Genomic DNA, 16,309 nt, shown 5'->3' on the forward strand with positions numbered 1-16,309 from the left:
TGCTCTGTGCCAGGCCTCACTCTGCAGTGTACATGGTTTCAGTGCTGGCATAGAGGTGAGAGGGTATGTAGCTGGGACACCCTCACACACACACAGGGAGAAGGATGACAAACAGAGATGCCAGCACTCATAACCAGTGGTCTCCCATTGGCCCTGTCTCTGAGGTCCCACAGTGTGAAAGTGCTGCATACAATGTGGAGAACTTGTTTGAGGTATCAGCAAAGCACATAACCACCTTATTCCTTCCCATGGCATTGGGGGGTGCTCAGGGTGGGGACAGGCACCTGGGTGTTAGATGAGAAGGTGGCATTTGCTGTACCTGGCTGTCCAATCCCAAGAAGATCAACATGAGGAAGAAGAGGCAGGACCAGAGCTGAGACACGGGCATCATCGTTACTGCCGTTGGATATGCTATGAAAGCCAGGCCAGGACCTGCCAACAGACCACAGGATAACCACGTGTGCCCTCCACATCACCACCTGCCACCACCACCCTGCAGCACAGAGTGAGCTCACATACTGCTTCAAAGCTCGTATCACTACAGCTCCTTGCCTGCACAGGCCTGAAAGCTGTATCAGGGAGCACTGGACCTGCAGACCTCAAAGCAGACACCCATAGTGAGAGAGGATCTAGACAACATCTTGAGCTTCACTTCAGAAAAGTCCCCTCCCCTTCAGGGTTTTGCCTTGGCTCTGGAGTCTCCTGGAACAACCTACCTGATTCAGCCACTTCTGCAATGGGTACACCCTGCTCTTGAGCCATGAAGCCCAGCACAGAGAAAATGGCAAAGCCAGCAACAAAGCTGGTGGCACTGTTCAGGAAGCAGAGCATGATGCAGTCCCTGCAGGGGGGAAGACCAGAGAGAAATCAGTGTTTCCCACTGCAGAACAGGTTCACTTCTGATCATGTCTGTACTCAGCTTCCCCAGTTGGGCAGCATTGGCCAAGGAACAGCAATGCTGCTCTTGACCTTCCTCAGAAGTGAAAAGCTCAAAAGAGAGCCAAAAATCAGCCTGCCTACCTACCTCATACCCCACTGTTCAAGAATTACCAGGCTATACATAGCACAAAGAGAGACACAGGGCACCACTAGTGGCTTGTGAATAGGATGCCACAGTGATATGTAGGTAGGGACAGGGCAACAAAAAAGTTGACAGGAGTCAGGAGAATAATAAAAACGATGGTGAAAACGAGGCAAACAGAAAATTAGAAAATGGAAGAGACTGAAAAAGTAACCATAGTCAAAAAAGAGCATCCGAAAGCATGAACACGTACAGGTTCAGCAGGTCTGGTAAAACAAGGACTAATGGGTTAACAAAAATTATCACCTAACAAAGGTTTGGGATGACAAAAATCGTCACCTGACAAGGGTTGTGTCTATACTGTCTTTATTAACTATGCTCAGATGGAGGTTAGAACACGCTGTGTCACTTGTCCTGAAATGTTTGTGCACTTGCTGCAAAAACAGGGCACCAGTCTGAGCTGGCTAGGCTGAAAGCCCCAAACCCTGGGATTCCGCCTGGGCAGCTGCCAGAGCTGAACCACAGCATGAGCTGTTACGAGGCAGTGTGAACATCCAGCACATTTTGGCTACTCAGAGCTAAGCTGCCAGTCTAAGGCACCTAAGGCATTAGAGGAAGGCATCAGCACACTGCTCCATTGGTGACAGATACATTTTGAGAGAGCCAGGGGAAAGCATTTATTGCCTGACCAACAGCCATGGCAGCACCTATTGGAGAGCAGAAGAGAAGGAGAGATGATTGATGTCTCCCAAGTACCATGGATTTTCCCACCCATGCTGGAGCAATACATGAAGGCATAACAAAGACCCTGCTCCTCAGGGCTCTGGGGAAGTTGTCAGAAATGTTCCTGATGGCTTCACTGAGCTACATGTCAGGCCATGGATAAAATAGATCTGTAATGCAAGAGCAAGGAAGAGGCTAGACAGACTTGATTAATGTCCTTGATGGGATCAAAAAGCCACTGGCAGTACATTATCCTGACGGTAGAAAAGCACTGGAGACAGGGGGCCCAGCCATCATCTTTGTACCATCTCCCCTGCCTAGCTAGTGACAGCAGAGTTGGCCGTGCCACCTCTGCTCACTCATCCTGTCAAAATAGCCCATGGTGTCTCCACAGTGGCTGGAGACACTCATTTTCATTCCTCCGCCTCCTCCAATCTCTCCCAAGCTGACTCACACAGGAGAGCATTACTAAATTTTCTGGAGCTCCTGTGTTCCCTCAGCCACCCTCCATCCCCACACCGAGTCCTCTGCAGTTTCCACACTCCAAACAGCTTGTTAGTCAAAGCAGCATGACCCAAGGTCTCCCCTGGGGACAGAGCCTGCCTCAGATGTAGCTCTGTGCTATTTGAGCAAACTTCTGGAAGGATATGAGGAGTCTAGGCTCCTCTTACCTGTAACAGTTGTTGGTATATTTGTTGTAGCTGCCCAAAGCTGTCAGGCAGCCCTGGCAGATGGCATAAGAGAATAGGATCTGCGTGCCTGCATCCATCCAGACCTGGAACAGAGAAGGTCAGTGGTCTCCAGACCTGCCAACGAAATAAACAAATGGCTGTGCCCTGTCTAGCAACAACCCCTCTATACATGCAGAACAAACCCCATGAGACAAAGCTCAGTGGATGTAGAAACTGGGATACCTCTCTGAGAAAACTGAGCTATAGGATTGAAAGTCGTCTAGAAAAAGTCTCCTGAGGGGACCATATTTTTACATCTCACTCAGGGTGACACCACTTCTCCATCCTGTGTCTTCACATTCTGGGTGCAGATGGATGGCATCCCCGATAGCATGGCTCTGGCTGAAGTTGGCGCTGCAGATGTCTGTGGTCCCTATGTGGCTCAGGGTTCACAGAGCCACTGGTGAGTCATCACAAACAAGGGCCAGGGAGTCCCTTGCATGATCAATATACTCCCCTCCCTGCTCCCCAATCTGGTTTCCCACATCTCTGTGGCCACGGTGAAAGGTGAAGGGAAGAAAATTGCCAGGCTGGGAGATTTCAGACCAGTGGGGTTTTATGCACCCAGGTTCCCCTTTGGTCTGGCATTGCATGGGAAAAGTGGAGTGGACTTGTTCACCGCTGTTCCAGCCCTTTTCCCCATGGAGCAGTCCCTTCACTCCGTGTGTTGTGGCCTGAACTGCAGCTCCGCTCTCACACCCTCCCAGGAAAGGCCCTGACCTGCACATTAGCAGGCAGACAGCAAAGCAGCCCACCTTTCTGTTTGTCTGTGTGTTCTCTCTTACTTTCTCTTCCTTCTAAGCAATGCCTAGCTGCAAGCATCCAGGCAGCTGCAATTTGGCAGCCTTCAAAATATCCCAGCCATTGCTGCTTAAATTCATACGGATCTCTCCCTGATAGGCATGTACATGGAAGCCCTTCAAGCACGGGCACAAGCACACATCCCGCTTTACACCAAAGACCCACATTCTGCCTGAACTCAGTAGCAGGATCTTCCAGTCCTGCTATGCTGAGTTTCAGCAGCCTGGAAAGACCATGTCAGCTTCAGTTAGGCTGTGAAAGATAGGGAGGTTTTCAGTGAATAAGCTCTGACCATGAATAAAACACACTCAGCCCCAGTCACGCCCCTGTTATTTATTTTTATATTGAAATGACATTTATGTTCAGCTGGCTCTTTGCATTCACCGCACCACGGATTTTGTATTGACAACACATAATTGCATCTGAAAGCCATTTGGGGAAGACGGTGTGCTTGGCAGCTGGTTTGGGAGCAGTTGGGACTTTGGCCATCTGGGAAGACACAGGAGGTAAGCTGAGACTGTGGGTTAAGCATATTGCTTGGCTGCCTCCACGAAAAGATTCAGCAGTGGAATAATTAGCAGCAGTGTCATTTAAATGGTCTTCTGTAGTGGGGTCCGCATTAACATCTCCCTGGGAGGCAGCCTGCACAGTGTTGCTGAGGCCACATGGGGAAGGGAAGTAACCTGCTGCTACAAAAAGGTGCCAGAGCAGACACCCCAGGGGGAGTCCTCCAAGAGGGGTCCTGCTGCCTGCCCCGGGCATCCCCCAAGAGTGCTGCCCACCTGCTGCTTACTTGGGCTACCTTGCAGGTCCTGAGTTTGGCTGCACCCTCTGCCCTAATCTAGACTTGCCCTCCTTGGGTACACAGCATCCTCCCTGCCCAGGAGGGGAATTCCTTTGGCCAGCCCTTGACCCAGGCAGGTGGGACCAGTCCCTGGGAAGGGTGAAGGGAACCTGATGCCCAGCTAGGGCACCACCCACATTACCTGGGCACGTTTGGTCTCTGCAAACACAGGGGCTCTGCACCCCCTGTGAGGGCCCTGTTGGAGCCAAGGTGCTAAACCAGGCCAGAAAAAATTAAAAGTGATAGATTATTCTGCTTCCCCCAGCCCTTAATTATTTGCATTTAAGACCCAGCAAAGCCATCTGTTACATGCTGAATATTTCATACACTCTTCTGGTTTTGCTGAGCCCATGAGTAGAAATGACCTAATATGACCATATGCTACAGACACATAAACAAAAAGGCTGTGCTGTGCAGAGGGACTAGACCCCTCTCAGCTCTTTTAAGGAGGTCTCACTGGTTCCCCAGTCTCCTTTCCGAGAAGCTAGATCTTCAGCTAGCAGCCGATGCAAGGGCCAGGGTTCTGGAAACCTTCCCATGGCTGGCACTTGGCCTGACCCTCACCCACCTGCGGGTCTGCCAGCCTGGAAATGTCTGGCTTCAGGTAGAAGATGATCCCCTCGGCAGCACCCGGCAGTGTGACTCCTCGCACCAGCAGGATGATAAGCATTGCGTATGGGAAGGTGGCAGTGAAGTAAACAACCTGTGAGAGCAGGGAAACAGGAGGGAAGGTCAGTGGGATGGGGGTGCAGGCACCATCTCATCTCATCTCATCTCATTTCATCTGCAGGCTCCCACCCCAGAAAACATCCCTGGACTCTGCTGATGGCTATAGCTGCTATTGCTAGCATAGAAGAGGGATGGGAAAAAAATTAATCCAGGTTACATCTCACTGGTGATTTAGTTAATCTACATTTTGTTCCTCAGCCAAGACTCTGCCACTGGTTGCTCTGCTTTGTTTTCTCTTTCCAGTCAGTGTAATTTCCCTGCTCCCAGCTGTTCTCTTCATCTTTCTAGAGCTGCAGAAGAAACCCAGATCTCTTCCTGTCACTGAGTTTTAATGAGGAGTTATTAAAATGGTCCTATTCCCAGCAAGAATTTTCCAAATTAAATTGCAACTTTTGCTGCCCAATTTGAGACATCTCTGAGGGGTCTCATTTTCAGGCATGCTCATGTGGCTCTTGCATCCCTTCAATGCCTCTAAACTCACAGAAAAAAAAATGGGGGCACCTCAAAACCTTTAAAGAAAATGTAGACCATTATTTCTGTAAAACCTTATTTTCATTTCTTGTGTGTGATGAAAATAAATATCACAGCAGCATTAATCATCTCTAATCCATTGCCTAATGTAACTTTTTTTTTCTATTTGCAAAATATCCATGAGCAAGTTTTAACTTTCTAACATTTGTTCATTATTAAAATTCATGGAAGTAATATGAAGACTTGTTTACTCTATGGATTCATAGTGAGGGGCCTAAAATATTTTTTTCTGCTTAGTGATAATTGGTCAAATAAGTCACAGTACATGGTACTTTTGCTGTTCCCTGATTGAATGAGAATGTGAGCACTTTTGGCACAAGTACTAAAATCGACCCTCAGAAATCACTTCTGGGGATCACTGGTACACATCAGTTGAATGCATAAAGAAACATGGAAAGAGCACAAGAGTGGGCAAAATGAATAAAAGAAAAAGGCTTTTAGAGAAAATGAGTCTTCACAGAGTTATTTGAAATTATTTTCCTGAGGTCGCTATTGTTTCTTTAAGTTTGGACTCCTTAAATCACAGAAGCATAAACACAAGGGTCTGGCAGAGTTATCCGATTAAAGCAGCCTCTCAGTCAAGCACATCATCCTGTTTACTCTGCAGCTGTTAAGCCAAATTATGCACTTAGTCAGAATTCCTGGGACCTCCCTACTGCTTATCCTACTATGTAGTCAGTGAGGAAAAAGAAGGAAGGAACTGATTTTTTTGGCAGTGCCCCTGTAAAACCCAAAATGACTACCTGCAGAGAAGACAAGTGGCCTGTCTGACCTGTGGTATGTATTGGGACAGAAAAATCCACCCTGTATTGCTGCACCATAACATCTAGCTGGTAGACAGTAAGCCCTGTATCCTAAAACCTGTGATGGAAAAATCTTCTGTGGTCCGAGGAAAACCATTCTGTCTACTAGGTGCACTCACCGTTTCCTCTTATTTTCTGGTTTGACTTTGCCAAACCCAATCAGCCAACCAGCCTGACCAAACTTCTTTAGCTTTCTCCTTGTGCAGACAAGCTTTGCACACTGGGGCAGCACCAAGCAAAGGAAAGACTCGGTGGAGATGGCTGAGAGCTGAAGGGAACCTGCAATAACTTACACTTCCATGTGGATCAAACAGCCTCTCAGACCCGATCTCCCAAGATCAGAATGATACCTCCTGTGAAGATGGCACTGTGGTATTCAAACCAGGGAGCATTTAAAATGTGGAGCATCTCCTCTCCCTGTAGATATGGAATCTGGCTCTCCCTCCTTGAGAAATAGCGGACAGCAGGTCAGCACCAGCAATAGCCAGAGTAATCAGCAAAGACTGAGAGAAACCTAGCGAGCAATCTATTGTCTTGCTCTGTTAAAATGGGTGCCCAGTGCAGTTTTAAGGTGGAAGATGGGATTTGGCACTGAAATATGTGTGTCCAGTACTACAGGGAACATCTGCTGATATGAGGGGTAGTGATTTGAAGGAAGAAGTCTGTTGTAGAAATTGGTTCCCCACCCTTTCTAATTGGGACATTTCCTGGATGCCCACAAGACCCAACCATCATTAATGACCCACCCATCTCATTGCAGCTCCGGGGAAGGAAGGAGGTCCTGAACAAGTCAAGGACATAGCAGTGTCCCTAACACCCACCCCAAGGCATCACACATTGATTCACTCCCAAAGGATAACCAGTCCACCTGACCTGTGGGATCAACATCAGGAGAGAGCATTGGCTCCAGCCTCACTAGCATAAGTGACCTGCTGAGCCAGAAACCACAGAGCCAGGGAGAGTACAAAGGAGAGCACAAAGACACCTCTCCCACCTCAAGTATTTTGCCGAACAAAGAAGCTGGAGAGATTTATTATCTATTCACTGAGCTGGTTACAGGCAACAGCTTGTCTATTTTGTTCAAGTGTTTAATTATTGCCAGGGATAGGAAGTTTGTTGCTGCAGAGGATCTTGTTAAAAACACCAGCAAGCCACGCAAGGACAACATACTGGTGAGTGAATGATTCCCAAGGGCACTTGGAGAGTATCCATCAGCCACTGTGGGTATCTGCAAGGGAAAAGGTGACTCAAGACTCCCATCAGTTCCCAGTCTTTCCCTGTTCTCTCCTTGTTTGACCTATTGTTTTATTCTTCCTCTTATGGGTCAGACACAACTGGTGTATATCAGTATGGCCCAACAAGGTTTTATGTTTGATTTTGGTGCTGTGTGTCTCCCGCCTCTACTTCATGAAGAGGGAAATGAGATTGGGGAAGAAATGTAAAATGGATACAGGGAGACTTATGGACCAGGAGGACAATCTCTGTTCCTACTTTGCCTGTGGACTTGACCCCTTTCCAGATGCAGAAGTAGCAGATGATCCACGCCAGCAGGAGACACAGAGCCAGCTCCCAGCGCACAGTGCCCAGTTTGTGAATACCATCCGTGAGCCCCAGGACTCGCTTCCTGCCGGTGTCCAGGGACAGGGAGAGAATCATTAACACCCCATACCCCACTCACCCATACAGACCTTTCCCATATTACCCCATCCAAAAACTCAACAGACTATCCACAACACATCTGCCCAAGGTTCCCAGCCATGCAAATCACCCTAGCTCTGCCTAGCGCTCCCCTCTCTGTCATTCCTGCTGATGCTGCTCCAACGTGTCCTGTAGCTAGCCTGAGACCTCCCACTCTCATTCCTTCAAGACTCACCATCACGAAGGTGGGTCACACAAAAGCTCAGCACTGCAGCTCATGCAGCCCTCAGAAGCCCAACCCCGCATTTACAATTCCTCTGCACAGCCTTCTCCAAACCAGTCCCCTCAGGGTTCCCTTGCCTTTGTAATCTCTGCAGAAAAACTGAACAACCATTTCAGAGGGATCACAGCTCTCACTACATAGTATGTGCAAAGAACAGGGCAGGAAAGGGAGTCCAGCACAGTGCAGACTCCTTCTGCACCCTTGAGTGTATATCATCTTCTATGTTCCCTGTGGTGGTAGCAAAGGACAAAGGACACTCAACCCTCTCAGAGGCACTTTAGGAGCCATAAATGGAAAAAAAAGAAAATACTGCTGAAGCTGAGTCCCTGGACCCCTCTTCTTTATGAGTGCTTCCCCAGTTGATTGTGGAGAGGTAGTGTGGCCCCAGCAGCCATTCCAACCTCTCCAGGATTTAATAATGATTCTTTCTGGGACGTTGTCTGGCCTGCTGCAGGACCCCTGCCTCAGAGGTGTTTTATTGCCTCCAGCCTCATGACCAAACCTCCCCCAGCCCCTCTCTGGCATCTCATGCATGTGCCTAAGATCCCTGCTCTCCGGGGATGAGCCTGAGAAGCCTGATGAACCACCTCCCTTAGGCACCAAGCAAGACATGGTCAGAAGAAAGGAAAAGGCAGTTTTGTCCCTTTCTGTTTCACTGTAGAGGTCTCTTCGGTCTGTTCTGGCCTCTCATGTTTGTCTGCCAGTAGTAGCCTGCAACACCCAACAGAAGTACTCCCCACTTAGAGCAAGTCCTCATCTTCTTTTGGTGTCTCTTTCTGTGTCCACACTCATCTGGGCACCTCATTGCCAGAAAGGGAACATGCCTGTGCACGTGCGCACATGAGCACCCTCGGGCAGGCACACTGCGAGCAGCTTCCAGCATGTATCTAGCCCTGGTGCCCCTGGGCTCTGTGTCAATCTCCTTGGCAGTTCAGTGCATTGTGCTCCCCATGTTTGGGTCGGACATGTGGCACCTCACTTGGTCCTACAGAGATGCACAGCCCTCCACCCAGATACTCCTACAGCTGCAGCTTTTGCATGAGAGAGAAGCCTGAACAGGGGGAAAACGATCACATACTCCCAAAACTCAATCATTGGGGAGGTGGCATTCGCAGGCAAGGTCCTGTTGTCCAGGCTGGAGCTATTCAGAATGTCCACACAGAGATCTACCAAAAGAAAAGGAAGCCGATGAGCCAGAGAAATTCCCCAAGGCTCCTCCATGAGGGATGCTTCTTCCCCTCTGTACCCTAACACTCACTCTGGCAGCACACAGACTCTTCATCCCCTGCTATAGAGCATCTCATCAAACTCTTGCATCTCATTAAGCATCTCATTGAACTCTGGCTCTCCCCAGCTATGAATCCCAATCCAGCAGTAGCCAGAGGGCTTCAGGAAGGGGAGAGGGGAAGGAGGAATCAATCCCATGCCAAATGGAAAGCAGATGGCTGCAAAATATAGATTATTGAGAGATAGCCACTATGAGTAGCCAGGATAGAAAATCCCATTCTCCTCCCACACCATGCACTGTTCCCTGTCCCCACATGCATGCATATGTTCACACACACCACAGATGCATTCATGTTCCACTCTGGCATCCCCAACCCTGTCACGTAGCATGAAATTACTAAAAACAGAGGAGATGCCACACATCCAAGAAATGCACCTCATCTTGCATTTGGCAAGCAAAAGACAATCCACTGGAACACCAAGGAAGCCCAGTTCTGGCTGGGAAGCTTCTGCCTGTTAAGAGAATATCTGTGGCTTTCCTCGCAAACAGACCCATTCTGGGCAAACTGAAGGAATCAGATCAACTCCTTAAAAGGCTGGTTACCTCTACTGGGATGAAGGGGCAGAGGAAGCTGTGAGTGAATGGCCCACGGGTGGAGAAATTTAACACATCACAGAAATGAACCACCTGACCCAAGAGAAAAAGGGAAGGAACTGAGCTGCTATCAAAGCTCTTTCCAGCTTGGCTTTCCATTGAAAGCAAAATAAGCTGTTCAACATAGTAAAAAGGCTTGTCAAGGACATCAGATCCATGAGGATTACTTCACATCTACCCTATCTCTCCAGGCACAGCCCAAGTGCCTTGAATAAATCCAGTGCCAGGTCTTCTCTGCTGGGCACAGTTATGTGAATTGTGGGCATGAGCAGATGAGACCCCTGGCCAATGTAATGGTATTGAGGCTTGTATGGATGTGATTAGACCACAAAAATAGCACCTTTAGAGTTTTGTGTTACTGGTTCCTGCACTGGGAGACCTGTACTGGCAAAATTGTCCAGTGCAGGCTTGGCCTGATTTAGCCAAAAGCTGAGCTCACAAAGGAAACTGTTCAGTGCACGGCAGCAACTTTCCCACTAATTCCAAAGGAGTGGCATAAAGAACTGTAAGATAAATTGTTGTACCAGAGCTAATGAAGAGCTTCTGACACATGAGGAGGACTCTAGATTGGCTCAAAAATTCTCCCAATCCATCTACATCTCCCAGAAATCTTCAATGCACAAAACATCTCTATGCAGAAATAGTTTTGCTGTCCCCTTCTGCTAGGCATAGGGTCATACCACTCACCCTTCCTGACACTTGCCCATGGTGAATGAAGACAGCCGCCTCTGTAGGAGTCCCTAACCCCACTGCAGCTCATGAGAGCTTTTTACCTGAATAAAAAATATTTTCTACAAAACCCAAATAATTTCTGGGAATTGGGAAGGAGATAGACAGAAGCTGACCAAGGGAAAGCGTACCTGAGTTCCAGGGGTTATTGCAGCTGGCCCATGGTAGCACTGCAGTGAAGGAGCTGAACAGGTAGAATAGTGCCCAGGACAGGATGATGATGTAGTAGATATTCAGATAGCACTCAATGACTTGTGAGGCATACCCAATTCCTGTGAAAGAAAGCAGAGGAGGTGAGGATGGGGCTGCCAACCAACTCACAACACATCGAGCTTAACCCCAAACAAAGACATAGACCGTACTATGGTAAGAAGGGTGCAACACCAACCGCATAGCTCACAAGAGAATAGGGCAAGACCTACCTCAGGGAAAGAGAAGGGATTTTGTGACTGTGCATGTAGACAGGAAACACTGTTGATATCTCTAGACAGGTCTACAGTGGAACAGAGAAAAAACCTTTCACTGATGGGGTTTTTTTTCTGATCACTACCATGCCACTGCATTACACTGCCTCTCTTGCAGGAAAGTCAGCTATAGCCTTTAAAGAAAAGAAATGAGGGTGAGTTTCTTCCTTCTGGAAACTCAGGTTCTCTAAATCCTAAACTCTAAAAAGGGTTCTCACAGCTGATATACATCATACATAACATGTGGCGTTGGGACAAAAGTACAGACTTAGGAGCTGAGCTCTGGTCTTGGGTCCTGCTTGTGCCCATCGCTCACTGAGACATCAGAATGGTATTTGGGTCAGAAAGGCCCAATTCATTTGTTTAAAACTGGTTGTCAGTGCCCTATGAGATGCCACTGCTGTCCACCTCCAGGTCCTGTGACAGAGCACACAGGTCTCCAGCACAGGAGGTCCCAGACTCCCCAGGGAGTTTCAAGTAGCACTGCACACCTGTGCTTGAGCAAACTAACCAGTGCTGAGCACAGGTTCCTCTGTCTGCAAAACCTGGGCAATAAGCCCTCCTCTGGACAGGAGAATTGTGGACACTAGATTCGTTAACTGGGCTGTCAGACCAGTGCATGCAGTGTAATTCCCCCAGTTTGCAGGAGCCTGCAAATGCTGCCACAGCAGCCCTGGGCACATCAATAGGCAGAGAAAGCATCATAAGCCTTCCTCATCCTCTTATCTCTTCAGTATTTGTCCTGAACCATATGTAGATGCTTATGTATTGACACTTCCATCTTCCTCCTGTTTGATGGCCATTCTGCTTCTCCTCTCTCCTGGGCTCTGAGCATCTCAGAGACCATGGCTTCGTTGGACCAGCACAGCCCCCAGTCAGCACCACACACTCTCAGTCACCTATGGGGGAGTCGGGGCACTGCCCTGCACACACAGCAGTCACCAGGAGGGATAACAAGGCTGGGAGAGACAGGAAGGAAGGGAGAATAAAGGAGAAATTAAAAGCCAGAATAACATTTCAAACAAAGGCTCTGAGTCACTAATTGTTAGAAAGTGCAGCCAGTAATTTCTGTAACTTGACTGACCTTCAAAGATGGGACAGATCTTCCTCCAGGCCGTCACCCCTCCCTGGCTGGTGTACTGCCCCAGAGCTGTCTCCAGGAAGAATAGGGGGATCCCGCAGGTGAAGAGGAAGATGAGGTAAGGAATGAGGAAGGCTCCTGCAGAGACAAGCAAGATGCTGCCTCAGAAACCTCTTTAAAACCTTATCCCCATTACCCCTTGCCAGGTACCTGTAGCCACAGCTGGAATCAGCTAACACAAATATTTATCTGAAGTAACCGCACAACCTCTGCTAAAAAGCAAACAAGGTCTCCAACACCATAATTTCTCAGAAAAAATTACAAGTGTGATCTGTCTTGTGCTACTGCAGTACTTCCACATTCATTCTTGGCCAAAACCTAGAGGTAAGGAATAGTCAGGCAAGGGGATAAAAAAAGACAGTGCTGGAGAAGTTGTCCCTGCTTCACTCTCTTGACTTCATTTCTAGCTTTCAGCACCAGTCAGGTGAAGAAAAAGGAGTCCTTGTTTCACATAACCACATTCGTTCTGCCTTTCTCAGGAGTCACAGCAAAACTCCTACTTGTCCAGGGGATACAAACATGGAGGCCAGTGACATTTCTTAGTAAGTAATAAATTTGCTAGAGACATATTTCACATCGAATTTGAAAAGCAGTTTGCACCAAAAGAATAGAAATAGGGGAAGTCCAACAGAGTATTTTCCAGCATTTTCAAAATAAGAAAGTTTAACTTCTCTCTTCAAATTAATTTTTTAATTAAAATATAGAGAAATGTCTTAAGAGAAATAAGGCTGAATAACCCTCAGATTAACCCTTGATGAAATGGAAGAGGAAGGGGAGAGAAGGATTTTTCCCCAGAAACAATGACAACAAAGGATCAGAAAAGACAAACAAACCAAACAAAACAAAAAACCCAAACAAAAAAGGTTTAATGCCCTGTTCAGCTGTCTGAACCTTATTTTTTTTTTTCAGTTCTGCTGCCAAACTGAAAAACCCAATATTTTTGCTGCTCTGCTCAAAACTGCTCCTGAGAGCTTAGTTTCACTGCTGACCTTCCTTCTACCACCTCACAGGCTTTCTCCTCATCATTAGTGTCAGTTTTCACACATTCACTCACCTTCAAACAGGCTAAGATGACTGCCTTCCTCACTGGAACAACTGTTGAGGTCTTGCCATACCATGCAGTAAACTTTTGGTCTTGAGTACCTCCTACCACCAGTACCTGGAAAGCATCTCAGCTGTTTTCGACTGAGATGAGAGCCCCTTTTTCAGACAAGCCAGACATTGTCTTCCAGTCCCTCTCCTCCCCTGCCAGCACAGGTATTCACACTGAAATTCCTTCCCATGACAATTAGCAACTAGGAGCACTTCCCCTTGTTTTTAAGCCAACAATGTTACAATAACAAGGAACATATACATTTCCTCAAAACACAGCTGTGCCATAGCTGCAGGGGTCCTGGGGCGAGAGGGAGGGAGGCTGGTTCACAGCCTCAGTCCTGGTTTGCAGAGCAGGGAATGGGAACCACCCAGATAATCATAGAATCATATCACAGAATCACAGTATGGTTTGGGTTGGAAGGGACCTTCGAGATCATCTAGTTCCAACCCTCCTGCCATGGGAAGGGGCACCTTCCACTACATCAGGTTTCTCAACCTTCCACTAGATCATGTACACTGAACTAGAGGCAGCTATTGCTTTTGATGATGCATGACACTTCTCTGTATGCCAAATCTGCAAGATAGTTTTATTATCCTGCACACAGATGAGCCTTTTAGCAGGTTCCAGACCCTCTCTTCTGATACCGTTTCTCCCAGCGGTTGATCCATTTTGGTCTCTGACTAATGAGGGCTTTCTTACACACCTATTGTCTTGTCTCTCTCAACCTTCCCAGAGCAGTTACCAGCTGAAACTCTAGTTGTGATCTGCTCCCCAGTTTGCTGCTCCACTGGAGGAGACTCAGCCCTGATAGGGGCCCCCAGAAACAGACTCTCTTTCCCTAGAGTCAATAACAAATTCATGATGCTGAACAATTAGATCAAATTTGAAAGTGCAACCATAGGTAAGTTTACACTTGGTTGCTTTACAGCAAGTTAACACAATCGTTTTCATGACATCTGTCTCTACAGCTTTATAACCATCTCAGTACATCCGAAGGTGGAGAAAGGTGATAGGATAGCCATCTCCACTTTGGGGGAAGGGTGTGGGATGGAGACATGGCATTTATAGGTGGAAAACATCTGGCTTGCAATTTCAAGGACTTTTCCAATGGTGAAAATATCTTTGTCACAGGAAAGACAGTGCCTTGTCCCATACTAGTTTGTCAGTTATCTGGTTCCCTAGACCCCTAGAGAGAGAAATGTACCTTCTATAGTAGTAGCATACTTTCTGCAAAGACAATACGTGAGCTGTGATGGAAGAATTCTCCCATCCTACTTTTTCCCAAGCCTAGCCTTGTTGGCCTCTGAATCACAGCCTTAGATGTTCTAGAGTAGTTTAATTTTAAAAAAAAAAAATTAAAAATGAACAAAAGTAGCCTTTTCACTTACACTAATTAGCATACAAATTGCAAGGACTACTGAACCAGCTACCATAGGCATAAACTATGCACAGATATCATCTGAGCTCAGGAAGGAATTTTCCATGCAAAACCCATGACTTCTCTCTCAAAGCATCACTGCAGAATGGACTGTTTAATCAATGCACCACTAGCGATTACTAACCCATACCAGTCTGACTTGCTCTTGGTGACTCCAGTGCCTACCACCAAAACCTCGGAGAAGGAGACTGGAGGATCTGCTAAAAACCATTCTACGTTCAAGAAAAACTTAATTCCATTTTCTTTAACCATCCTCTTATCCAATCCTCACTTGGTTCAGAGTAGACACTGTACTGACTCCTGCTTGATCTGAATAAAACCCAGTAACAGCACAGGGGACAGGAATTTGGTAGTCCTGAGATGAACTACAGCTGAATCACTCATCCATTGGTGAAAGCTCACAGCACCTTGGGAAAGAAAGGCCTTTACGGCATGGTCTGCAGAGAAAGGAAGTTTAAAATCGGGGGGACATGAAAGTCCCATACGTGTCTCAGAGAACAAGAACAAAAGAGAAGTTATTGCTGTATTTGACATGTAATTTATTATTCCTCCTTTTATGGTTAGATTTTGATTCACCAAGAAAAGTTAGTGACAGTCAATTATTCCCTTCCTCTTTCCTAGTTTCATTTTACTGTTATGAGAAAATTTCATTTTTAACCATGTAATGATCTTATTGTAGCACTATTGGAAAAGGAGGGTCACACAAGAAACAAAAGGTAAGGGGAATGCACTCTTCCTGGGGACAGGTTTCCCTAACAGTGGGTTGACCACTGGGAGAACTGTTCCTTGGGAAGAGGTAGCAATGTCCTTCTAGGGGATATCAGGCCTTGTCAAGGACACCAGCACCATCAAAGACTTTCCTCCTCTGTAACAAGGGCCCGAAAGAGGTGGGGATGACACAGAGAGTGGGAAAGGGAATTATGTAGAAAGAGTTTGCTAATGGCTTTCTGACCACTCACAGCACTGATGGTTTTGGAAGACCATCTGTTTCTTGACATGCCCAAGAGCCTTAAAGTGTTACTAAAGTTCAATTTGGCATCCAAACTTGGGAGAGTTGCTTTGAGAAACAGTACCGGCTGGGGAGATGGATTCACCTCTCAGTTTTTATTCCTCCTGATGTTGGCAGGAGCTAACTTGCTGGAGGAGAGAATAAGGGAGTGCATGCAGGGACACATAAAGCATAGGAGAAATGGGTCCAAGTACACACATATGTCTTGTCATACTTACAGACCTAGGACAACGCAGGCATGCTGTGAACTTACCACCGCCGTTCTTGTAGCAGAGGTATGGGAACCTCCACACATTACCCAGACCAATGATCTCCCCGGCCACAGACAGCACAAACTCCATTTTGCTACTCCACTGGCCTCTCTCTTCCATTTCCTCCTTTTTTATTTCTTCAGGAGCTGCGATAGCCCCATTGGGCTCTCCTTCCTTAGCCACACCTCTTGTCAT

The 16,309-nt window shown here is 47.2% G+C and overlaps 1 protein-coding gene across 1 annotated transcript in view; it reads right to left on the minus strand.

The window, feature by feature from the left end:
- Window positions 1–16,309, minus strand: part of LOC141958974 (sodium- and chloride-dependent betaine transporter-like) — a 29,970-nt gene extending 13,661 nt beyond the window's left edge. The window contains exons 1-9 of the mRNA XM_074902116.1: window positions 16,117–16,309; window positions 12,264–12,398; window positions 10,847–10,987; window positions 9,183–9,270; window positions 7,675–7,807; window positions 4,689–4,823; window positions 2,416–2,519; window positions 717–841; window positions 320–432 (exon numbers count right to left, since the gene is read on the minus strand). Of these exons, the coding sequence (XP_074758217.1) occupies window positions 320–432; window positions 717–841; window positions 2,416–2,519; window positions 4,689–4,823; window positions 7,675–7,807; window positions 9,183–9,270; window positions 10,847–10,987; window positions 12,264–12,398; window positions 16,117–16,309 (1,167 nt within the window). The remainder of the gene's footprint in view (window positions 1–319; window positions 433–716; window positions 842–2,415; window positions 2,520–4,688; window positions 4,824–7,674; window positions 7,808–9,182; window positions 9,271–10,846; window positions 10,988–12,263; window positions 12,399–16,116) is intronic.

The sequence above is a fragment of the Athene noctua genome, chromosome 3 (assembly GCF_965140245.1).
Source record: "Athene noctua chromosome 3, bAthNoc1.hap1.1, whole genome shotgun sequence".
Taxonomy (NCBI): Eukaryota; Metazoa; Chordata; class Aves; order Strigiformes; family Strigidae; genus Athene; species Athene noctua.